Here is a 25,914-nt window from a genome sequence, read left to right on the forward strand (position 1 = left end):
TCAGTAGTCTAATATATGTGTGAATGAGCTGCATAGTATGTGTAATGTAAGTGAAATGGGATGAATGGGAAATGAATGGGAGATCCTGCAGGAAGGAAAAGAACGTCACTGGGCTCAGGGGTAGACTGTGCAGCTAATCATCTTCTAGTGAACTCCTGCAGAACAAAGCACAGCACAACAAAACAGACACACAAAGTTCAAAGAGATCAAGTTTTGTGTATAGATTTGCTCATACACTTAAAAATACTGAGGAAGCTGAAACAGTGGATCCATTGCTCCTAAATATAAATGTAGTTTTTTAACACAGAGATTGTGTAATACAGATCTTTCTTTTAGCAAGGAACATGACAGTACATATGTCTGTTTGCATTAAATCACATAATTTCAACATCAAAATACACGCATATTCCACCACTGGCATGCACTTTGAAGATAACAAGCTAATCCTTGCTGACAAAACAGCTCTGTGATAAATCCTACTCTCATGACAGATATGTTTCATTTGGATTACAAAGTGTTTCAAAGAAATGTTGAGTCAACATTATGGTCATTTTAGAGGATATTGTTTAGTTCACACTAGATGACATCAAAAGTGTGTGTGTGCGGATGCACGTGTGTGTGTGTGTAGGGGTATTAAGTGCTGTTAAGCTGTCTTGCATAATACTGAGTGATTATCATTTCACTAACCTCAGTTATGAGATCTTGTTAAATGTGCAGCCATACCAGAAGCATGACTCTTAAAATGGAAATCTGTGTTGGTTGGTCTACCAGTCATCCAGAAGTACACATTTCAGCATGTGAAAATCAAAGTACACTCTTTCTCAGTTCTAAGGTTTTACATAGCAGAACATAAGTGAAAAAATCATGTGGATACAGCCTCATATCAAAAACTACATATGACATGCCCCACCCCCCCCACCCCGTGTCATTATTCAACAAAAACTAAGACAATATGCAAAAGAAGTATGCAAAAAAAAAAAAAATGAGTGCACCCCAGGATTCAGTAGCTTGTAGAACCACCTTTAGCCGCATTAACTTGGAGTTATTGTTTCCTGGATGACTTCATTAGTCTCGTAGTCCGCAGCAGTCTCTCACATTATTGTGGAGGAATTGTGGTCAACTCTTCTTTACAACATTGCTTCAGTTCATTGAGATTTGTAGGCATTCATTTATACACAGCTCTTAAGGTCACGCCAAAGCTTTTCAGTTAGGTTAAGGTCTGGACTTTGACTGGGCCACTGCCGCACTGCAATTCTTTTCTTTTTCATTGATTTGCTGCTGTGCTTAGGATCATTGTCCTGTTGTTTGACCCAATTTCAGCCAAACTTTAGCTGTCAAGGTGAGCAGGAGTTTGCCTATCCAGCTACATGTTATTTTTGGACAGCATCCCTTGAGGGAATCTTCTGGGAAATTATTTGGGAGTATGGGGTATCTGGCGCACTGCTATGAGCCACACAGTCCCTGTACAACAGCAATGAGAGCTTGGTCCACGTAACAGACAACAAGGTGGACTCTTTCCCGATGGGTATTGGACTTTGCCAGGGCTGCTCTTTGTCACTGATTCCGTTCAGAATTTTTACAGACAGAATTTCTAGGCATAGCCAAGTGGTGGAAAGGCTTCCACTTTGATTGTCTCAGAATTTTGTGCTGTTTGCAGATGATGTGGTTCTGTTAGCTTCATCAACTCACACTGGAGTAGTTTGCAGCAAAGTGTGAAGCAGCAGGAATGAGAATTAGCACCTCCAAGTCTGAGGCTGTTGTTCTGAGTCAGAAAAGGCCCACTCCAGGTTAGGGACAAGTTGCTGCCCCAAGTGGAGGGCTTTAATTATCTCAGGGTTTTATTCATGAGTGAAGGAAGAAGGGAGCAGGAACTTCACAGACAGATTGGGGCTGTGCCTACAGTGATACGGACAAAGTACCAGCTTGTTTTGGCAAAGAGAGAGCTGAGCATAAACGCGAAGCTGATGATTTTCTGGTCACTCTACATCTCCGCCCTCAGCTATGGTCATAACCCCTGGGTAATGGCCAAAAGAATGAGACTGGGGATACAATTTTTCTCCAAAGGGTGGCTGGCCTCTGTCTCAGCGATAGGGTGAGGAGTCATAGTGCCACCACTCCTCTACATCAAAAAGTGCCAGTTGAAGAGGTTCTGCCATCTGACTAGGATGCTTCCTGGGTGAGGTGTTCTGGGCATGTTTTACCAGGAGGAGGCCTCTGTGTTCCCCTGGATGAGCTGGAGGAGATGGCTTGTGAGAGGGTAGTATGGGTTTGGGAATGGGAAACACCATGATAAACTGTCTCATTATCAATAGGTCTTTTTTTCTCCCTTTATCAAACAGAGAAAGAAAAGCTCAGAGTCAAGGCATTTGGGATAAAAACAAGGTTGCCCAATTGTGGCTGAATAGGAGATAACAATGACTAACAAGAAACAAATAGGGGTCAGACTACCATGACATTTGGATATTCAGGTTTTCTTTAGGGTGATTTAATATCCTTAGTTAACCTTTAACTCATCCACTACTGGGTCATTCCATGTCAGTTAATCAATTGCATCCCACTTGATCAAATTTTAAAAACCCAGGCAAAAGATACTAAGTAGGAATTCTGATTATGAATAATGGAAAAAAAATCATCTTCTTACTGTCATTAGGTTTATTTAAAAAATATTTTTTAGGGGATGAAGGTAGGGATCTTTTTCAGATGTTTTCCAGCATCCTTTTTTAAGAGACCATTTTAAAATTCCATTATCTGGAAAACTGCTTGAACTAAGTTTTTTAGTTTTAATTCCTGGCACTATGGCTCTGTGACTATGGACTCTCAGGAGTGTAGCTCAAGGTAGTGTAGGTAGAATAATGGATGCTTGAAGTCCTGAAAATATTTGAATGTCCAATACCCAACAGCAGATTTGGAGGCCTGCAGAAGCCAAAATTTAGCAGGTTGGTCTCTGATATATTATTTACAGATTCTCATGTACAAGACACATAGTATTAGTTAAGGTGAATGGTTTCACAGAATATGGTCAAATAAATAAAAATTCATCCAACATCAGCACAATGTCTCCCAGGAAGCTTCAGCTTGTTTAATTTCAGTATTATTTATAGTTTTGTGTCTGTCAGTTTTATGTCAGAAGCAGGATGTCCTAATTCAGAAATGGTGAATACCTTTTTACAAAATAGCTGACACTCATAGCCTGTATAGGACAACCAGTATTTACACAAGGCTCTTTGATTTTATAAACTACTTAAAAAAAAAGTTACATCAATACCAAGGAGGTGACTTGTATGGGGTTTCTCCTACTTGTCCATACAGGTATGATTCTAAACATAGTTCTTATAATAAACGTCTAAATAAGTTTTATTTTCTGTTTCATTCTGACTTTTTGTTTCCAGTTCAGTTTCAGTTTATTTCCAGAGTAGATTTCAGTTCAATTTATTGATTGGAAGCATTTAGTTTTAGCTTAGTTTTCATTCATTTCAGTGTTTGTTTTAGGCTTTTGAATTGTTATGATAGGGAAGTTAATACAAAATAAAACAGTTTATGTGGGCAGTTTGAGTCTGAGTCCCAGTGAAAACATTCAGTCATCAGGCAGGTTGAATAAAGACTAAAACTATGAGGGCATTTCCTCTACGTTTTAATTTTATTTTAGTTGGCTTTGTAAGTACACAAAATGATTTCACTCATTTTTTGTTGTTGCTAAAGTCTTGCCTTTTTTCCATTTAACTAAAATAATTGTTTATACCTAGTTTATATATTTTGTTTATTGCTTAGTGATAATAAAATTGATTTTAATATGAATGTTTCAGTATTTTTCTTTAAACAATAAAAAGTCAGATAAAAATACTCAAAATGTAAGCAGAGGTGTAATTGAGGATATGCAGCGTTCTGCACCAATTAAGACAAAAATAAAGTGGTTGAATGTTACACTTAATTAATTTCTGACTTCAGTGTGCCAGCTCAAATTTGATTATAAAAATGTGAATTCAGTCATTTTAAATTTAAAAAAATCCTTTGACAGATTGCTAAAAACATTTTTGTTTTATGACAGGTGGTCTAATACAGCAGCCTAAGCAGAGAAACCCATTTCTCCCTCTCGCCAGCCACCTCCTCCAGCTTATCTAGGGGAACGTCGAGGTATTTCCAGGGAAACCGAGAGATATAATCTGTCAAGCATGTCCTGGGTCTGCCCCGGGGTGTCCTGCTAGTAGGACATGCTCAGAACACCTCACTCAAGAGGCCCCTAGGAGGCATCCTAGCAGTTCTACTCTGAGCCCCACTCGACTTCCTCAACCCATGAGTGCAGCTATATACTTTCTGAGGTGTATGTGGACCCCCAACCCCCATGTGCAAAGACACAGAGACGCCTTTTTGTTTTTTGTTTTTGTGTGTGGGTGTGTGTGTGTGGGGGGGTTTAAGGGGCGCCTAATCAGCGCCATATGCACAGCTGTTAAATACAGAAAATGCTGACTGCAGAAAAAATTTCCCGGCATCGCTTTGACCCCCCCTTGTGCGGCGCCCCTATGCATTGCATATAGTGCATACGCACTTTTTACGCCACTACCTCAATCTATCTCTAAGGGAGAGGCCAGCCACCCTTTGGAAGAAGCTTATATCCGCAGTTTTTCTGGAGTTATTAACTGTTATTATCCTTTATGCATTTAATTTCAGAGACAGGAGGAGACAGGATGCACTGTAACTCTCATTTTACAAAAGGAAGTTGTGTTTACTTTTGTTATTGTAACAATTCCTCCTCAGATGAACAGTTCTTCTAGCTGCTGAGATCATTTATTAATTGTTTTCTTCCCTTTTTTTATCGTTCTCACCTCTCACAGAAAACGGAGGAGAGAAAACGAGAAAATGGTCAAATATGTAAACAACGTGGTATCAAATACTCTCATTTTAAAGCTCTTTAAGCACACATTTAATCAATGACTGTATTAGAACTCTGATCACTGATTCTTTTTTGAGTTTTTGATGGAGTTATTAACTGTTATTATCCTTTATGCATTTAATTTCAGAGACGGGAGGAGACAGGATGCACTGTAACTCTCATTTTACAAAAGGAAGTTGTGTTTACTTTTGTTATTGTAACAATTCCTCCTCAGATGAACAGTTCTTCTAGCTGCGGAGATCATTTATTAATTGTTTTCTTCCCTTTTTTCTTGTTTTCACCTGTCACAGAAAACAGAGGAGAGAAAACGAGAAACAGGTCAAATATACAAACAACGTGGTATCAAACACTCTCATTTTAAAGCTCTTTAAGCACACATTTACTCAATGACTGTATTAGAACTCTGATCACTGATTCTTTTTTGAGTTTTTTCTGGAGTTATTAACTGTTATTATCCTTTATGCATTTAATTTCAGAGACAGGAGGAGACAGGATGCACTGTAACTCTCATTTTACAAAAGGAAGTTGTGTTTACTTTTGTTATTGTAACAATTCCTCCTCAGATGAACAGTTCTTCTAGCTGCTGAGATCATTTATTAATTGTTTTCTTCCCTTTTTTTTATCGTTCTCACCTATCACAGAAAACGGAGGAGAGAAAACAATAAACAGGTCAAATATACAAACAACGTGGTATCAAATACTCATTTTAAAGCTCTTTAAGCACACATTTAATCAATGACTGTATTAGAATTCTGATCACTGATTCTTTTTCTGATTTTTGAGGTTTTGATGGAGTTATTAACTGTTATTATCCTTTATGCATTTAATTTCAGAGACGGGAGGAGACAGGATGCACTGTAACTCTCATTTTACAAAAGGAAGTTGTGTTTACTTTTGTTATTGTAACAATTCCTCCTCAGATGAACAGTTCTTCTAGCTGCTGAGATCATTTATTAATTGTTTTCTTCCCTTTTTTTCTTGTTCTCACCTGTCACAGAAAACCGAGGAGAGAAAACGAGAAACAGGTCAAATATACAAACAACGTGGTATCAAATACTCTCATTTTAAAGCTCTTTAAGCACACATTTAATCAATGACTGTATTAGAACTCTGATCACTGATTCTTTTTTGTAAGTTTTTGATGAAGTTATTAACTGTTTTTATCCTTTATGCATTTAATTTCAGAGACAGGAGGAGACAGGATGCACTGTAACTCTCATTTTACAAAAGGAAGTTGTGTTTACTTTTGTTATTGTAACAATTCCTCCTCAGATGAACAGTTCTTCTAGCTGCGGAGATCATTTATTAATTGTTTTCTTCCCTTTTTTTATCGTTCTCACCTCTCACAGAAAACGGAGGAGAGAAAACGAGAAAATGGTCAAATATGTAAACAACGTGGTATCAAATACTCTCATTTTAAAGCTCTTTAAGCACACATTTAATCAATGACTGTATTAGAACTCTGATCACTGATTCTTTTTTGAGTTTTTGATGGAGTTATTAACTGTTATTATCCTTTATGCATTTAATTTCAGAGACAGGAGGAGACAGGATGCACTGTAACTCTCATTTTACAAAAGGAAGTTGTGTTTACTTTTGTTATTGTAACAATTCCTCCTCAGATGAACAGTTCTTCTAGCTGCGGAGATCATTTATTAATTGTTTTCTTCCCTTTTTTCTTGTTTTCACCTGTCACAGAAAACAGAGGAGAGAAAACGAGAAACAGGTAAAATATACAAACAACGTGGTATCAAACACTCTCATTTTAAAGCTCTTTAAGCACACATTTAATCAAGGTCTGTATTAGAACTCTGATCACTGATTCTTTTTTGAGTTTTTTCTGGAGTTATTAACTGTTATTATCCTTTATGCATTTAATTTCAGAGACGAGAGGAGACAGGATGCACTGTAACTCATTTTACAAAAGGAAGTTGTGTTTACTTTTGTTATTGTAACAATTCCTCCTCAGATGAACAGTTCTTCTAGCTGCTGAGATCATTTATTAATTGTTTTCTTCCCTTTTTTTATCATTCTCACCTCTCACAGAAAACGGAGGAGAGAAAACAAGAAACTGGTCAAATATACAAACAACGTGGTATCAAACACTCTCATTTTAAAGCTCTTTAAGCACACATTTAATCAATGACTGTATTAGAACTCTGATCACTGATTCTTTTTCTGATTTTTGAGTTTTTTCTGGAGTTATTAACTGTTATTATCCTTTATGCATTTAATTTCAGAGACGTGGAGGAGACAGGATGCACTGTAACTCTCATTTTACAAAAGGAAGTTGTGTTTACTTTTGTTATTGTAACAATTCCTCCTCAGATGAACAGTTCTTCTAGCTGCTGAGATCATTTATTAATTGTTTTCTTCCCTTTTTTTATCGTTCTCACCTGTCACAGAAAACAGAGGAGAGAAAACGAGAAACTGGTCAAATATACAAACAACGTGGTATCAAATACTCATTTTAAAGCGCTTTAAGCACACATTTAATCAATGACTATATGCATATGTACATATATTTACATATACAACAGATACAAAGCAACCATCAATAAATATAATGACCAGCAATGTATTTTATAAACAAATCTCCAGGTGTTCGAAAAGGGACCAGGAAGAAACAATAGCTTATCTAGTCCTGTCCCCATGTCATTTTGCAAGTTCATAATTAAACTAGTTATATTATTACCCAAACATGCCTATGCACATGCATACACAGACACATGCATGCATGGCTAAACACACCCGCCCACACCAAAGTACCCGAAGATACAATCTACCCAATCCTCTTTGGTGAAGTCTACTTTACTGCAGACTGGCTTTTTAAAGAATCAGTCAGCCTTTTGCTATTTTTGCTCTGTATCTCTTCTGTTTACATTTTAATAGCATGGCTGCCAGTCTTTTGTTATGGAGGGAAAAAAGCATTAATTTATTTGAGGAGCATTATTATTTAAATATGCCAGTGGTTTATTTTTGAGCAATTTCTCATGTACATTTACAGCTGAATGTTAATAAAAGTGTCTGTGTGACATTTGGGACATGTAACTTTGACTCAGAAGTGCCTTTTTGTTTATACCTTTTGGGAAGAAAAAAATATCAAGATATATTTTGTATTTCACCATTAAGGTAAAAAAAAATATCGAGATATTATTTTGGTCCATATTCCCCAGCCCCAGTAGTTTTAAACATATTTCGGGTGTTTTTTTTGTCTCTTCAAAGATGTTATTCCTTCAAAGATGTTATTCCAGCCTCGATTGCAACTACATGCAAATAGCGAGTTTTAGGACAGCCAATAGCTGCTTTCCTTACTGAGGGGTCGGAAACAGTGGACAGGGGAGCGTTTTCAGGAGTGGAGATTTCTAAAAAAAAAAAGAAAAAAAAAAGAGGTTCTGAAATTTGAGAAAAACAACTGGTCAAGTATCGAAAAACGACCTCCGGTGGTTTTCGGTGAGATATCAGCCCTCAATTACCTTCAACCGTGGGTGACCGCTAAGGTAAATTGTAGCAATAAAATATATTTCAAGTCACAAAGAATCAAGTGCACATTAGAATGACCTTTAATCGCTTACAGTGATTAGGATTGGGATTAGGACTTAATGAGTGTGAAAATGTCATGTGAAATATTTATGCCATACCTGAGAAACAATTTTAGGAGCCCCAAAAGGCTGTTTACTGTCTCAGGCAAGACAGACCAGTAAGATGTTTACTTTAAAAACCTGCGTCATAGTGTGTTATTCTTTGAGTCTATAGTTTTACATTCCATTCTAGTCTGTTCTTCATGTGTCACTGACAACGAATGATAATGGCAAACAAAAAACGAAACACAAGGATTCAGTTTATCTCCCCTCTTCTGTCTAAATAGCTGTTTAATGTTTATCTTTTTTCATCTGCTCTTTGCCTTATAGAGAGCAGAGATCGGTAATTCTTTTAATTTAGACAGTTTGTGATGAAGTTAGCCACATAGCAAAAACAGCGACCACGGCAAACGCCTTTTTCCCCCCACTTTTTTTTTCGTCCAGCTGGAGGGCACTGCTTCTGTAAGGTAAGCCCTGTTTTTGTTTCTGTTAAATATGCTTCATTCGTGCCGTTACCAGTTAAGTAAAATGATTCTGGTAGGATATAATGAAGTTAATTGCTTTATTTGTAGTTTTTATTCAGAAATGTGAGATTGTGGCGGTGGAGTTAGCTTATAGTACATTAGCTACCTGCATATTAGCTAACATAGAGGGAAGTCTTGAGGTTAAAACTTGAAAAAGCCCCTGGGATTTATTTCGGTGGGGCAGATGAGGTGATTTGGTTTCCTGTCCCGGTAGTTAATGTTACTCCGGGCTGATTTTATTGACCCTCTCCACAACTGACTGCAGATAAAGTTAAAAAGGTGGCTCTCAGCTGTTCACTTCTTGTTATTTGGATGTCTGACTCCAAGTTTTGGTGTACACTTGCTTATATGTTGGCCATAAAATCATCATGAATGAGTTATTGACAGCTTATTTTGAAACACATCCTTCATTTACTGCTGAAATCATTTTTATTGCTTTTTTCTTGTTTGTAACTTTCACAACAAATAGAGGAGAGGAAACAATAAACAGGCAAAATATACAAACAATGTGGTATCAAATACTCATTTTAAAGCTCTTTAAGCACACATTTAATCAATGACTGTATTAGAACTCTGATCACTGATTCTTTTTCTGATTTTTGAGTTTTTTCTGGAGTTATTAACTGTTATTATCCTTTATGCCTTTAATTTCAGAGACAGGAGGAGACAGGATGCACTGTATCTCTCATTTTACAAAAGGAAGCTGTGTTTACTTTTGTTATTGTAACAATTCCTCCTCAGATGAACAGTTCTTCTAGCTGCTGAGATCATTTATTAATTGTTTTCTTCCCTTTTTTTTATCGTTCTCACCTCTCACAGAAAACAGAGGAGAGAAAACAAGAAACAGGTCAAACATACAAACAACGTGGTATCAAACACTCTCATTTTAAAGCTCTTTAAGCACACATTTAATCAATGACTGTATTAGAACTCTGATCACTGATTCTTTTTTGTAAGTTTTTGATGAAGTTATTAACTGTTATTATCCTTTATGCATTTAATTTCAGAGACAGGAGGAGACAGGATGCACTGTAGCTCTCATTTTACAAAAGGAAGTTGTGTTTACTTTTGTTATTGTAACAATTCCTCCTCAGATGAACAGTTCTTCTAGCTGCTGAGATCATTTATTAATTGTTTTCTTGTTTTCACCTGTCACAGAAAACAGAGGTGAGAAAAAGAGAAACAGGTAAAATATACAAACAACGTGGTATCAAATACTCATTTTAAAGCTCTTTAAGCACACATTTAACCAATGACTGTATTAGAACTCTGATCACTGATTCTTTTTTGTAAGTTTTTTCTGGAGTTATTAACTGTTATTATCCTTTATGCATTTAATTTCAGAGACAGGAGGAGACAGGATGCACTGTAACTCTCATTTTACAAAAGGAAGTTGTGTTTACTTTTGTTATTGTAACAATTCCTCCTCAGATGAACAGTTCTTCTAGCTGCTGAGATCATTTATTAATTGTTTTCTTCCCTTTTTTCTTGTTTTCACCTGTCACAGAAAACAGAGGAGAGAAAACGAGAAACAGGTCAAATATACAAACAACGTGGTATCAAATACTCATTTTAAAGCTCTTTAAGCACACATTTAATCAATGACTGTATTAGAACTCTGATCACTGATTCTTTTTTGGGTTTTTGATGGAGTTATTAACTGTTATTATCCTTTATGCCTTTAATTTCAGAGACGGGAGGAGACAGGATGCACTGTAACTCTCATTTTGAAAAAGGAAGTTGTGTTTACTTTTGTTATTGTAACAATTCCTCCTCAGATGAACAGTTCTTCTAGCTGCTGAGATCATTTATTAATTGTTTTCTTCCCTTTTTTCTTGTTTTCACCTGTCACAGAAAACAGAGGAGAGAAAACGAGAAACTGGTCAAATATACAAACAACGTGGTATCAAATACTCATTTTAAAGCTCTTTAAGCACACATTTAATCAATGACTGTATTAGAACTCTGATCACTGATTCTTTTTTGTAAGTTTTTGATGAAGTTATTAACTGTTATTATCCTTTATGCATTTAATTTCAGAGACGGGAGGAGACAGGATGCACTGTAACTCTCATTTTGTAAAAGGAAGTTGTGTTTACTTTTGTTATTGTAACAATTCCTCCTCAGATGAACAGTTCTTCTAGCTGCTGAGATCATTTATTAATTGTTTTCTTGTTTTCACCTGTCACAGAAAACAGAGGAGAGAAAAAGAGAAACAGGTAAAATATACAAACAACGTGGTATCAAATACTCATTTTAAAGCTCTTTAAGCACACATTTAACCAATGACTGTATTAGAACTCTGATCACTGATTCTTTTTTGTAAGTTTTTTCTGGAGTTATTAACTGTTATTATCCTTTATGCATTTAATTTCAGAGACAGGAGGAGACAGGATGCACTGTAACTCTCATTTTACAAAAGGAAGTTGTGTTTACTTTTGTTATTGTAACAATTCCTCCTCAGATGAACAGTTCTTCTAGCTGCTGAGATCATTTATTAATTGTTTTCTTCCCTTTTTTCTTGTTTTCACCTGTCACAGAAAACAGAGGAGAGAAAACGAGAAACAGGCAAAATATACAAACAACGTGGTATCAAACACTCTCATTTTAAAGCTCTTTAAGCACACATTTAATCAATGACTGTATTAGAACTCTGATCACTGATTCTTTTTCTGATTTTTTAGTTTTTTCTGGAGTTATTAACTGTTATTATCCTTTATGCATTTAATTTCAGAGACGTGGAGGAGACAGGATGCACTGTAACTCTCATTTTACAAAAGGAAGTTGTGTTTACTTTTGTTATTGTAACAATTCCTCCTCAGATGAACAGTTCTTCTAGCTGCTGAGATCATTTATTAATTGTTTTCTTCCCTTTTTTCTTGTTTTCACCTGTCACAGAAAACAGAGGAGAGAAAACGAGAAACAGGTCAAATATACAAACAACGTGGTATCAAATACTCATTTTAAAGCTCTTTAAGCACACATTTAATCAATGACTGTATTAGAACTCTGATCACTGATTCTTTTTTGTAAGTTTTTGATGAAGTTATTAACTGTTATTATCCTTTATGCATTTAATTTCAGAGACGGGAGGAGACAGGATGCACTGTAACTCTCATTTTACAAAAGGAAGTTGTGTTTACTTTTGTTATTGTAACAATTCCTCCTCAGATGAACAGTTCTTCTAGCTGCTGAGATCATTTATTAATTGTTTTCTTCCCTTTTTTCTTGTTCTCACCTGTCACAGAAAACAGAGGAGAGAAAACGAGAAACAGGTCAAATATACAAACAACGTGGTATCAAATACTCATTTTAAAGCTCTTTAAGCACACATTTAATCAATGACTGTATTAGAACTCTGATCACTGATTCTTTTTTGTAAGTTTTTGATGAAGTTATTAACTGTTATTATCCTTTATGCATTTAATTTCAGAGACAGGAGGAGACAGGATGCACTGTAACTCTCATTTTACAAAAGGAAGTTGTGTTTACTTTTGTTATTGTAACAATTCCTCCTCAGATGAACAGTTCTTCTAGCTGCTGAGATCATTTATTAATTGTTTTCTTCCCTTTTTTCTTGTTCTCACCTGTCACAGAAAACAGAGGAGAGAAAACGAGAAACAGGTCAAATATACAAACAACGTGGTATCAAACACTCATTTTAAAGCTCTTTAAGCACACATTTAATCAATGACTGTATTAGAACTCTGATCACTGATTCTTTTTTGAGTTTTTTCTGGAGTTATTAACTGTTATTATCCTTTATGCATTTAATTTCAGAGACGGGAGGAGACAGGATGCACTGTAACTCTCATTTTACAAAAGGAAGTTGTGTTTACTTTTGTTATTGTAACAATTCCTCCTCAGATGAACAGTTCTTCTAGCTGCTGAGATCATTTATTAATTGTTTTCTTCCCTTTTTTCTTGTTTTCACCTGTCACAGAAAACAGAGGAGAGAAAAGGAGAAACAGGTAAAATATACAAACAACGTGGTATCAAATACTCTCATTTTAAGGCTCTTTAAGCACACATTTAATCAATGACTGTATTAGAACTCTGATCACTGATTCTTTTTCTTGTTTTTGAGGTTTTGATGGAGTTATTAAGTGTTATTATCCTTTATGCCTTTAATTTCAGAGACGGGAGGAGACAGGATGCACTGTAACTCTCATTTTACAAAAGGAAGTTGTGTTTACTTTTGTTATTGTAACAATTCCTCCTCAGATGAACAGTTCTTCTAGCTGCTGAGATCATTTATTAATTGTTTTCTTCCCTTTTTTTATCGTTCTCACGTCTCACAGAAAACAGAGGAGAGAAAATGAGAAACAGGTCAAATATACAAACAACGTGGTATCAAATACTCATTTTAAAGCTCTTTAAGCACACATTTAATCAATGACTGTATTAGAACTCTGATCACTGATTCTTTTTTGTAAGTTTTTGATGAAGTTATTAACTGTTATTATCCTTTATGCATTTAATTTCAGAGACGGGAGGAGACAGGATGCACTGTAACTCTCATTTTACAAAAGGAAGTTGTGTTTACTTTTGTTATTGTAACAATTCCTCCTCAGATGAACAGTTCTTCTAGCTGCTGAGATCATTTATTAATTGTTTTCTTCCCTTTTTTCTTGTTTTCACCTGTCACAGAAAACAGAGGAGAGAAAAGGAGAAACAGGTCAAATATACAAACAACGTGGTATCAAACACTCATTTTAAAGCTCTTTAAGCACACATTTAATCAATGACTGTATTAGAACTCTGATCACTGATTCTTTTTTGAGTTTTTTCTGGAGTTATTAACTGTTATTATCCTTTATGCATTTAATTTCAGAGACGGGAGGAGACAGGATGCACTGTAACTCTCATTTTACAAAAGGAAGTTGTGTTTACTTTTGTTATTGTAACAATTCCTCCTCAGATGAACAGTTCTTCTAGCTGCTGAGATCATTTATTAATTGTTTTCTTCCCTTTTTTCTTGTTTTCACCTGTCACAGAAAACAGAGGAGAGAAAACGAGAAACAGGTCAAATATACAAACAACGTGGTATCAAATACTCATTTTAAAGCTCTTTAAGCACACATTTAATCAATGACTGTATTAGAACTCTGATCACTGATTCTTTTTGTGATTTTTGAGTTTTTGATGAAGTTATTAACTCTTATTTACTTTTATGCATTTGAATTTCAGAGGTGGGAGGAGACAGGATGCACTGTAACTCTCCTTTTATAAAAAGGAAGTTGTGTTTACTTTTATTATTGTAACAAGTCCTCCTCAAATGAACAATTTTTCAAGCTACTGAAATCATTTATTAATTGTTTTCTTTTCCTCGCTTTTCTTCTTGCTTTTGTGTTATTTTTAACTTTCACAGAAAACAGAGGAGATAAAAAGAGAGAGAGGAAAAATATACAAACAGCCCTCTCATTTTAAAGCTCTTGACATACACGCCAATATTTGACTCCTACATTATGAACAGAATATGTGACAAAGGGCATCCCCGGTGGACTCCAACACCCAAGGAAATTTAATTCCAGCAATCTGGACCAAGCTCTCACTGCAGTTGTACAGGCATTTAATGGCCTGTAACAACGGGCCAGACACCTCATACTCACACAGCACCCCCCACTGGATACCCCATGGGACACAGTCGAATCCCAGACCAGGACAAAAATTGCTCTGTTCCTCTAGAATACGAGGTTCAACTAACAGATAAATTCTCCTCTCCAGCACCCTGACATAGACCTTCCTGGGGAGGCTGATGAGTGTGATCCCACTGTAGTTTGAGCACACCCTCCAGTCCTCCTTCTTGAAGATAGGAACCACCACTCCAGTCTCCCAATCCAGAGGCACCATCCCAGATGTCCATGTGAAGTTGCAGAGACATGTCAACCAAGATAGCTCTACAACATTCAGTCTTCAGGAACTCAGGCAACCCCAGGGGCCCTGCCTCCAAGGAGCTCTATAACTACCTCAATGACTTCACCCCCAGTGATGGGCGAGTCATCTGCCTCATCTGCAGACTTTGCTTCCTCTACAGAAGTTGGGTCAGCGGGATTATGGAGGTCCTCGAAATAGTCTAAGCATTCTCAGTGTCCTCAGCCTCCCTTAGAATGTTGTTCAAGACTCATCCCACCAAAATGCACCACAGAGCGCCACAGGAGGTCATTTCTACCTGTGGCCATCAGACTCTATAACTCCTCCCTTAATAGGTGACATTGTGGTTCATCAGTGTCATTCATTTATCAGTATTCAATTGTACATAAAATTGTTTAAATTTCCATATACATTGTACATACACTATATACATTGTACATACACTTATACATTGTACAAAAAAGGACTGTGCATATATATATAATGACACCTATTTAAAAATTTTTGCACTCACAATTTTCATATGTGTATAGATTTAGATGTGTATATAGTCAAAATATCTCTTTAGTCTTTATACTTTTATGCCTTTAGGGTATGTTATTGTGTTTTAGGTTTACTCGTTTAAATGAAACGGTTGCAGCTGTAACAGTAGTAATTTCCCTTTGGGATCAATAAAGTATTCTGACTGACTGACTGGGGCCCTCTGCCAGGCATTCCCAGCACACCCTCACTAAACATTTAGTTTAGTGAGGGTGCGCCATGGACAAACTGTGGTTTGCACATAAGTCCAATAACAGAACATGGTGGGGCTGGAGCACTGTATAACACAGAAAAACTATCAAGCCCTGTCAGACAAGACAAAGGAATCATGAGCTCTTCTTACCTTTGGACAGAGTCAAAAAAAGGGTCATTGCAACAAGAAGTTTCATTGTGAGAATTAAGAAAGGAAAAACATGACATGAGAGCAGTGGCGGATGTAGGATTTTTCTGAGTAAGGGGCCACAGTATTCATAGAGGTGCCATGTATTTGTGGTAGATGTACGGACCAATAAAAATTAAAGCCATTACATTAAAGTTATGGTAAATCTTATCACCATGAGGTGTAAGAATTCAGTGAACTTATGTGCCATTTCATTAAATAACAATATCAGACATTTCATACATTACAGCATTAACTGTTGTTGCTCTCCCTAAGTAGCGCTACTGGTACAATTGCATCCACCTATAAATTGATCCTCGGACAAAGGACAGATGAGTGACAGGACAGGGGCACTTCAGGGGCCAATCAGATTTCAGATGGGGCCAATACCCCTGTGGCCCCGCCCCTGCGTGAGAGGAAGACTAGAGTGATGAAAGATGTTTTGTTCTGTCTTCCACTAGTAGTGAGTAGGCTAGTATTAATATCCCCATAAATGCTCCACCCTCTTCAGAAGGTGATGTCACTACTGGGTGGATGCAGAATTACTCGCAATTATGTGCAGAGTTGTACTTGCACACTATGTCCACGAAAGAGGTGACCACTACCAAATGATCATAATGATAAAATGATCATTATGATAAAAACAGACAAAATCAAACTGCATTTGAGTGAATGTTAGACATTTGGGGGGAAACTTATATTTTATTTATGTCCATTTATATTTTATTATGAAAATAAGAACATTTGAATGCAAGTTTTCTATTTATTTTTACACAGATTTTAGAAGTGCATTTTGTTAAAACACTGAATAAATGGATTGCCCAGTAGTGTACTTTCTGTGGCAAAATCCACAGTTTTGACTACTGTTATAAATGTCAGACATTAATAAATGGAAGCTGCACACGTTTTTTGGTGGAGGGTATCCCAGCTTATCAGCTTTAAAGACATTTTTTCACAGTACCACGAATACATAAATATGATCTTATACAAGAGGAATGCTCAACTGGGTATAAAATCTATTTAGCATAAATCAATAGTTTTATTGCCATTTTTTCAGAAGTGACAGTGTTTTTAAATATGAAATATTTAAAACTTTAAAATATCTATTCATTTAAATGCTGAATATGAAGGTAATCGTTTTATCCGTTCATTCATCCATCCATCTATCCATCTTATTCCACTTATCCAGTTCAGGGCCTGGAGCCTATCCCAGCTGCCATAGGGAGAGAGGCAGGTACCCCCTGGACAGGCTGCCAGTGTGTCAGAGGGCTAACAGAGATAGACAACCATTCACAGACCTGTGAGCATTTTAGAATCACCAATTAACCTGATCCCACTAACTGCATGTCTTTGGACTGTGGAAGGAATAAGCTGAAGTACTCGGGGAACAAAGGTTTAACAGGAAATCACTCCAAAACAATGTTTCCACCATGTAGTTACAAGAAGAGCATTTGTATTTTATATCAGGGATATATTTACAATTAGCAGAGTTTAGTGGGTAATACTTCTGCATAATTTTGAATAACATCTTTAATTTTTTTTAGGCAGCACAAACAGAATTGTATATTATACCATCAAGAGCTTGACTATCAGTTTAACTGACATTATTTATTTACTTACTTACTTGCGTATTTATTTTATTTAATTTTTTGTCTTAGATGGAAATACCACGGTCCGGAAGGTGATGCTGTAACTGCAGAAACCTTTAACTCTCTCTCTCGCGCGCGCGCTTTCCGTGAAGCTCGCCTGCAACAGTCCCCGGTCAGCTGACGCGGCACGCCGGGGCCTCAGCCTCCGCTCATTGGCTGCGCTTCGTTTGGACGGTCACGTGCGCGTGTCTCTCTGTTTGGTTTCACTTCCGCACTCCTCCGCTGCTGTCTGTAGCCTGCTAGCTTCTTTTGCATGGCATTTGGCACATTTGAAGAGAGAGCGCGTTATTTCTACAGGGCAATAGTTTTTGTTTGTTTGTTTTTTTTAAAGGAAACCGTTAATTAAAAACAAGCAAAAAACACAGACTTCGCGCAGACGAACTTTGTTTGATGCGCATAACAAAACGGTCGGCTGGTTGCTAATTGAGCCAACCAGGAAGCGCCGTTAGCGTGAGGAAGCTCAGTCAGTGCAACTTAACCCTGGTTACTGTTCAGACTGTCAGCTCGTATGATAAACTGTTACTTTGCTCGCAAAGAAGATTTCCCAGCTGACTTACAGTGAAGGAAATCATGAAGGTAGGTGTGCAATCCAGGCCAAAATTGGATCTTTATCAGAGGGAAATTATAAACAGTTTCCTTCTCAGTAAAACTTATTGCCTCGTGCAAATAGAAGCAGACATTTTGGATCTGCATATTTTCTGTTCAGGAAATACTTGGAAACGTCTCCTTTCTCAACTGAATTTGCTTTAGGTTCATTTTCCTTTAGGTTCATGTGCTGCTTTAAGTCTTTAAAAAATTTCCCTCTATTTTAAATAAATAGGAAAGTGTTTCTCCTTATTTTACTCTCTTTGTTCAGGAAGCAGCTGGAAGGAGCTTCAGATTCAAAATTTTACCACTGTAGTTTTCCCATATTTTACTTACTTTGATAAATCGTGGCATAAGAGGAAAAGCAAACGGTTTGTGGATGCATTAAATGTAAGATCTCTGTGAGATTCATACACTGAAAAACATATACCTGACAGTCAAAAACCTCCTGTAACAGAAGGTGTCAAAAGGATGAGAACTGACACAGATGTATATTTTAATTATACATTAAACTACTATACCGGTTCATTTTGTTATGAAATGTCAGAAACTATAACTAAACTTTCAGATCTGTTTTGCCCAACTAGCAGTCTAAAACCAAAAGGTATTCAGCTGAATATAATAATTGATGAATATTCAAATTAAATTAGTAAATGTTTGATTTAAAAAAACAAAACAAACTTATGATAGCCATTACTCTCTAGTTTTCTGTCATATGACTATGAGATTACTTAACCACTCATTTCAGCTCTTAAAGGGATAGTTACCACAGTACATCTGCTGCTTCTTCCTCTTTCGGCTTCTCCCTTTAGGGGTTGCCACAACACATCATCTACCACCATCTCATCCTATCCCTTGCAACCTCTTTTGTCAGACCTCTGCACGCCCTCCTTTACTACATCCATGAATCTTTCCTCTTTTCCTCCTACCTGGCAGCCCCATATTCAACATCCTTTGTCCGATATCGTTGCTATCTCTTCTCAGCACGTGTTCAAACCATCTCATTCTTAGTTCTCTAACTTTGTCTCCAAAACGCTCATCCTGAACTATTCTAATCCTGTGCATTCTGGTCAGTCCCAGTGAAAATTTTTGCATCCTCATCGCTGCCAACTCCAGCTTGGCATCCTGTCTTTTTGTCAGCGCTACCATCTCCAAACTGTACATCATAGCAGATCTCACTACCATCTTGTAAACCTTCCCTTTTACTCTTGCTGCTAGAATGAGATTACAATGAGACTATCCTTCTGTCACAAATTACCCTTGACACTTGTGTCTGCCCTGCCTGTACTCTCTTCTTCATCTCTCTTGTGCACTGTCCTTTGCTTTGACCCCAGGTATTTAAACAGTGCAGCTGTTTATATTACTGTAATATAAATGGTATGAAACAGTTTCATATTAGACAGTTTGCATAATCTCACGTTAAATATAATCCTGCTAATATGAAATGAATAACAAGTAATCACATTTGAGAACTGCCTGTTTTAATTTATATTTTTTAAGCAAAATTTTACTCTTTATCATCTAACATCTCTTCCAGGTGTTCAAAAGCCGGAGAGGAGGGTCCTTTCTTGTGTGGACTGTGGCATTTCAGCTGGTCCTCTGTGTGACTGGGGTATATGGAGAGAGCACCAAAGCCTGTAAACTTTCACCTGAAAGTCCTTCAGAACGGAAAGTACTGGAGCAACTAGCACCACTCGTAGGAAAGAAGTAAGGAATAAGTCAACTGTGTATCAACATAGTCAGTGCCTGATAGGACATTAGATGTTTTTGGAATCCCTCTTATCATCCTAGTAATCAGTAAAGGTTAAATAATCTAACCTTATCTTAAAGGAAGAATTTCACTTGGTCATCTTTCTGTACATGACATCTGTCTGTTTTGCATATAAGTAATTGTTTTCTGGACTTTGTTCTCATTTCAACAGCTTTACAGCTGAGACCAAGAATGCAAACGAGAGTTACAAATATGTGTTCCAGTTGTGTGGGAATGCAGGCGGTGTTAAAAATGCTGGGCTTATTCAAGTGGACACGAAACAAGCACAGAACCCAACAGTGATTGGCAAATACACTTCAACACAGGCCATTGGAGGAAGTAAGAAATATGGGGGGGGGATCTTTTATTTGCCCAGATATGACAGTATGGGTGTGTACATTAATCTTGTAACTGTATTTTTGTCCAATTTCTAGGTTTCAGAATTACATCACATTTTTAGGCAAACTATGAGCATTATAGGTCTAAAGCTTATGAAATCTGTCCTTTCAGGTGACTGGGTGATGCTGATCTACAGAGATGGTGAATCATACACTTCACACTGCAACAAGGAAAAGAGGAAAGCCATCGTTATGATCTCATGCGTCAGGAATATAGAAGCGGTAAATGAAATGCACATAGCTTCTATCTGAGCAGATTTGCATTTGAGGGGGAAAAAATGCTGAGCATTTAGAAAAAAAAAAACAACAGTCAGCTACAGCAGTGGGGCATGCTGCTTCAGGTGTGTGACGCTGGAATCTGAGTCATGAGGGCTCTGAGTAATGTTTCCATGTGGTTCAAGGCTTCTCAGACACCTGAAACCCCATGGGATGTTTGCAGTACACTGCCAAAGTTTAATACACTAGAACACAGAAAGAGTCATTTTGTATTAACAGCATAAATATTTAAATAAAACATATTATACACCTGTTCCATGTATAGCAACTTACAAAAAAGGCACTTTGTGTTCACCTGTCTCACTCTGTCTCTCCCAGGGTAAACTGGAAGTTGTTCTGGAGGACAGGGAAAGGCAGGAAGACTGTTTTTACCTGTTTGAGATGGACTCCAGTGCAGTGTGTCCAGCTATTGAGTCCAAGCTTAGCACTGGCTCCATAATACTCATCATGTATGTAAAGCCATTTGTTAATGAAATAAAAGCCTTAAAAGTGAGAGCGTATAATATTACAGATGATCAGTAATCATAATCTCTCATTTCAGTGGTTTCTCTCTTCTGGCTGTTTACCTTGTTGGTGGTTTCCTCTACCAGCGGCTGATCGTTGGAGCCAAAGGGATGGAGCAATTTCCCAATTATGCTTTTTGGGTGGAGTTTGGAAACCTGGCAGCGGTAAGCTAAATCGAACTAAAGGATAATGTCAGTGAAAGATCAGACTCCTGTGAAATTTAAAATAAAGATAATGACAAATTTTACTCTGTCCTTACAGGATGGATGTGACTTTGTGTGCCGGTCACGCAATCGAGAGGAATCGCCAGCTAACAGGGGAGTGGCTACAGAAAGTGTACAGGAGGAGCCAGAAGAGAGAGATGACCACTTGCTGCCTATGTGACCTTAGTATGTCAGGACTAAAGTCTTCACTGTGTGATGCAGTCTAATCTATCACAGCTTACAGGATGCTTGTAGACACAAGTCTGTTTTCTTGTTTGTTTTATTTTATTTTTTTTTTCGTGACCTGTTGATTCTGTTTATTTCAGACTTGTGCCTAGGGCAGAAGGCCTTTGATCTTCTTGTTACACATAGGGCTGACAATCCTGTCTACACTTTCTACCCCATCCATTTCAAACAGCTGTGTGATGTCAGACAAATGAGTGATTCCTCCAAGATTGCTATTTCACAATAAAGACTCTTCAGTGGAAATCTGGCAGAAAGGGGAGAATTTGAAGAGTCATATTTCTGTATGTGAGCTCAGTGCCACATTGTTTACAATTCTTTTCTGCTTAAGTAATGATTCATTATTTTCTGGGGTTTTGATTGTTTGTTTTTTCCACAAGCAGGGGGGTGTACTACGAAGCAAGTTCAGTATAGTTAAGTGTTCTTTGCATTAGCTGGCTTGGAAAAACCTAAAACCCAGTCAGAGATAACATGTATCAGCTTATCAACTTTCTTTGTTATCTCAGGCTTTCTGCTTCGTACTCTGTGCGCGCTCACACAAAATCAGTCTGTACAAAACTGATGATTTGATTGTCGCCTACTCTAACTGGAGACATTACCAGAGGAGCAGGTGATACAGATCTATGAAGGATGTAAAAATATAGCAGGGAAATGAAACACTACAGCTGCAAATAAGACGGGAGTAATGCAGCAGAAAATCGTTAATCTTGTGAAGTTATGATCATCACAAGTACACCAATTGGTAAAATAAATAAATTACCTTGTGTAGCACTGTTACCTCACAGCAAGAAGGTCCTGGGTCTGGCCGGGGCCTTTCTGTCTAGAGTTTGCATATTCCCCTATGTGGGTTCTCTCTGCAGCTTCCTCCCACAGTCCAAAGACATGCATGTTAGGTTAACTGGTGATTCTAAATTGCCCATAAATGTGAATGTGAGTGTGAGTGGTTGTCTCCCTGTGTTAGAACAGAGAGACTGGCAGCCTGTCCAGGGTGTACCCCGCCTCTCGCCCTATGGCAACTGGGATAGGTTCCAGCGACCCTGAACTGGATAAGCGGAAGGTGAATGGATATTTATTTTACCGCTCAGTGTGCTCTCGTTGCTGCTGTTTATTTCTAATGTGACACATTACAGCTCTTAAACTTTTAACTTTCTTCCACAGCTAAATAAAGGAGACATTAACATCACTTCAGTTTGTCGCCAAATACAATTCTAATCTTTGTTCTAGTAGCTGGAATTCCAGCTAGGACCAAACATAAAAAGATTTAAAGATTTTTTTTCTGTATCAACATTTGAATACATGTTAATTCTAGTGAAAGTCTGCGCTGCTGTAACTTCACTGCTCAGCTTCCTTGTTACTAAGATGCATCCCAACAGGTTTTATATATCCCTGTAAATGGTTTTCCTTCAGCAGAAAATCTATATTGCACTTAAGTGTACTGTAAATGAGAGAATCTGTACATTTGGTGCTTCCAGTCGATTTAAAACGGAAATTCTGCTCAGAACCAGGTAAAGAGGCGCTTTTATGACACTGAAAACTCGGACTTTAAGCTCAACATACCTCACTGGCCCATTAATCTGTCTTCTGAGTACACTCCTCTGTGGTTTCTTTGGTTCAGCTTGCTGCAACATACAAATAAATGCTTGTGTAGTTTAAACAGTTTAGGTTTAAAAGTTAGATTTTTAACATGTGAATGTAAATGTTTAAGTACAATGACTGTACTTACAGTCTTACCACACATGTAGAAATCACCACAAAAAACCAAAGTTGAACTGAATTTGATTTTTAGTTGGGCATCATTCTTTCTCCCACATTACAGAGAAGCCTTTCTGTATCAGCGCTAAGATCCCAGCAAAACAGTCAGTCTGATCTGAGCTCCACAGTTTAATTTTTATCAGAAAGGTGAGCAGTGCTTTGAAATTCATACACAATACAAACAAAAAATTGTGAGAAGCAAAGCGCCCAACTAAAATTTTTTTTTTTTTTTTTAATCTTTTGGGATTTTTTTTTTTTCATATAAATGCAGCCATGTAGTGATGGGAATTAGAAGGCAATTATATCTGAATTTTGATATTTATTATAATTATTTTAAAAAATTATTTTCTGTGTATTTTCATGGAATAAGCAAATATTATAAAAGAATATTTACATTTGCGTAATCGCAAAATAATTGAATAATGACTATTATAGTGGTTAAACACTGACCTGCTTGTCAGTACAGCAAAATTGACCCAAACAGCAGAAACAGTTCTACATATACCCACCCTGTTACTGCAGACTCATATTTAGGCTGTGTTGCTCCTATGGGGGATATGTAGAGGCACGATGAGGGTACTTCATTTTCAGTACTCTATTTGAAAAAATGTTACAGTTTTAAACTTATAATTAATGCTATTTGTAATATTTTTACATAAACCTAAACATGAGTGCTGCTACAGACTAAACCAGGCTTTTTTGAATTGGATGTGAAGGTTATTTTACTGGTAATTGTCACAGAGATCTTTTACTTGTAATATTCACTGTGAGCACCGATATTTGGTCTCTTTCACTTTGGCGTTAACACTGACTTTTCTTTGCTTAGTTTACTAGTCTGGAGTGGTTCTAGTGAATGGAAACGGTTGACATGCTGTAATTTATATGTTTGGCTTAAAATTGACACAAACCTTTGTTTTCTGATTCTATTAAAAAGAAATAAAACTAGTTTATGCTGTCATAACTCGTTATACACTCAAGTGCACTCATCTTTTAGGATTTGATGGAATAAATTTGGTTTTATGAGATAAAGTGGATTACATACACAAGCACATTTATAAACTATAATAGTCTTCCACCTTGTCTTAAACTAAATGTTATTCACAGGTTATAATGATAAACTGCCAGCAGTTACGATGGAAAAAGCACCTTGATTCAGAGCCTCAGACATGTTGAAGTTTGATTTAAGAGATTCAGAACTGTGCAAAAGCTTTGAGGTACCCTTCATTTCTCTATGTTTTGAAAGGGCAATAGGAAATAGGTGCAGTGATACACTGAAACGTGCAAACATACGTATATAAGGCAAAAACAGAATTTGTACAATTCTAACATGCTTGAAAGTAAATATTTGGTATGAACAACTTTATTCTTCAATTTAGCCTGAACACTCTTGTAATTTCTTCAAGCAGTCTTCAGGAATAGTTCTCCAGACATTTTGAAGAATATTAAAAGTTCTTCTTTGGATGTTGGCTGCCTATTCTTCTGTTTTCTGTCTGGGTGATCCCACACTGCTTCAATAATGTTGAGGCCCGGGCTCTGGGGAGGCCAATCCATTACTGATAGTGTTCTACTGTGTCTTTATGTCCAGGTATGCTTTTACTGCACTGGCAGTGTGTTTGGGATCATTGTCGTGCTGAAAAATGAAGCCATTGTCAACCACACCCCTTCCAGATGCTATTGCATGGTGGATCAAAATCTAACTGCACTTTTCTGTGTTCATAATTCCATCAATTTTTGACATATCTCCAACACCACTGACTGAAATGTAGCCCAACCACCTCCTTTTGACAGCAATTTGAACCGAAACCTTGAACCTTTTTATGCTGAAATGATTCTTGGGTCAGTGTTAAGTGGCTTAAACAAAAACATTCCCCTGCCTGGTCAGATATTTGATCTTATTTATTCAGTTAAAATGTATCACATAGAAAATACAGTATGAACATAGCATAAAAACTAGGATTACACAAAAAAGTGTGAACACTTGTTTCCATTGTGATCAAAAAGATTTATCAGACAGCTGGGGTTGCTGTACTAAGTAAATAAATATTAAATCTAAAAATAACAGCAACAACCATACTAAAAACAAACAAAAAAACGCTACTACTACTAATAATAAAAATATTAAAAATAATAATACTTATTTTTAAAATATTAAAAGAAAAGCATAACCAGTAAGCATTAACAATGACCACAATGAAAGCTAATAGTAAACGTATTTCTCTCCTGGTGTAATAGCTGATCAAAATAATGACTTTCTACATCTTTCTTAAAGTTAGATATTGTGTATGTAACTCTGGCACAAGGGCTGGACTGAAAATGAGTGAAAAAGGAGGAAATATCCAAAGAAAAACTCATAAAAGACTTTCAGAAAGCCTCTGTTTATGTTTTTCTAGTTTGGTGCTCAAGACCACTTTAAAAATGACAAGAACGTCTGGCTCCAAAATACAGGGTGGCCCAAGGCTTTTGCACAGTAACGTAGTTAGCAAAAAATACTCAGCTTCATTACAAAAGCGTATGCAGAATTTTTCTGCACTATAAAATCCATCCATCCATTCTCTTCTCCGCTTATCCTTTTCGGGGTCGCAGGGGGGCTGGAGCCTATCCCAGCGGACACAGGGCAGGGTACACCCCGTACAGGTCGCCAGCCTGTCGCAGGGCTAACAGAGACAGGCAACCATTCACATTCACATTCACACTTCTGGGCAATTTAAAATCACCAATTAACCTAACCCCACTAACTGCGTGTCTTTGGGCATTATAAAATGTTGTTT

General features: G+C 37.0%; 1 protein-coding gene across 2 annotated transcripts; it reads left to right on the forward strand.

Annotated features, from left to right (window-relative positions):
* The first annotated feature begins 17,615 nt into the window (after positions 1–17,615).
* Positions 17,616–22,577, forward strand: m6pr (mannose-6-phosphate receptor (cation dependent)). 2 transcript variants are annotated; one of them, XM_030750845.1, is made up of 8 exons: positions 17,616–18,011; positions 19,558–19,727; positions 19,943–20,109; positions 20,281–20,390; positions 20,763–20,893; positions 20,986–21,112; positions 21,210–21,337; positions 22,356–22,577. In XM_030750845.1, the coding sequence occupies exons 1-7, from the start codon at positions 18,006–18,008 to the stop codon at positions 21,330–21,332; spliced, it is 834 nt and encodes a 277-aa protein (XP_030606705.1). In that variant the 5' UTR covers positions 17,616–18,005; the 3' UTR covers positions 21,333–21,337; positions 22,356–22,577. The 2 variants fall into 2 exon arrangements, with proteins under 2 accessions (XP_030606705.1, XP_030606704.1); XM_030750844.1 differs by lacking the exon at positions 22,356–22,577 and adding an exon at positions 21,478–22,349.
* The last annotated feature ends 3,337 nt before the right edge of the window (positions 22,578–25,914 follow it).

This window comes from Archocentrus centrarchus, chromosome 16 (assembly GCF_007364275.1).
Source record: "Archocentrus centrarchus isolate MPI-CPG fArcCen1 chromosome 16, fArcCen1, whole genome shotgun sequence".
Classification (NCBI taxonomy): Eukaryota; Metazoa; Chordata; class Actinopteri; order Cichliformes; family Cichlidae; genus Archocentrus; species Archocentrus centrarchus.

What these genes read in the sequence shown, in the direction of transcription:
- m6pr (XM_030750845.1), top strand. An exon ending in GCACCACTCGTAGGAAAGAA is followed by an intron (nt 19,728 to 19,942) that starts GTAAGGAATAAG and finishes TCATTTCAACAG; the next exon opens with CTTTACAGCTGAGACCAAGA. An exon ending in AGTTTGGAAACCTGGCAGCG is followed by an intron (nt 21,113 to 21,209) that starts GTAAGCTAAATC and finishes CTGTCCTTACAG; the next exon opens with GATGGATGTGACTTTGTGTG.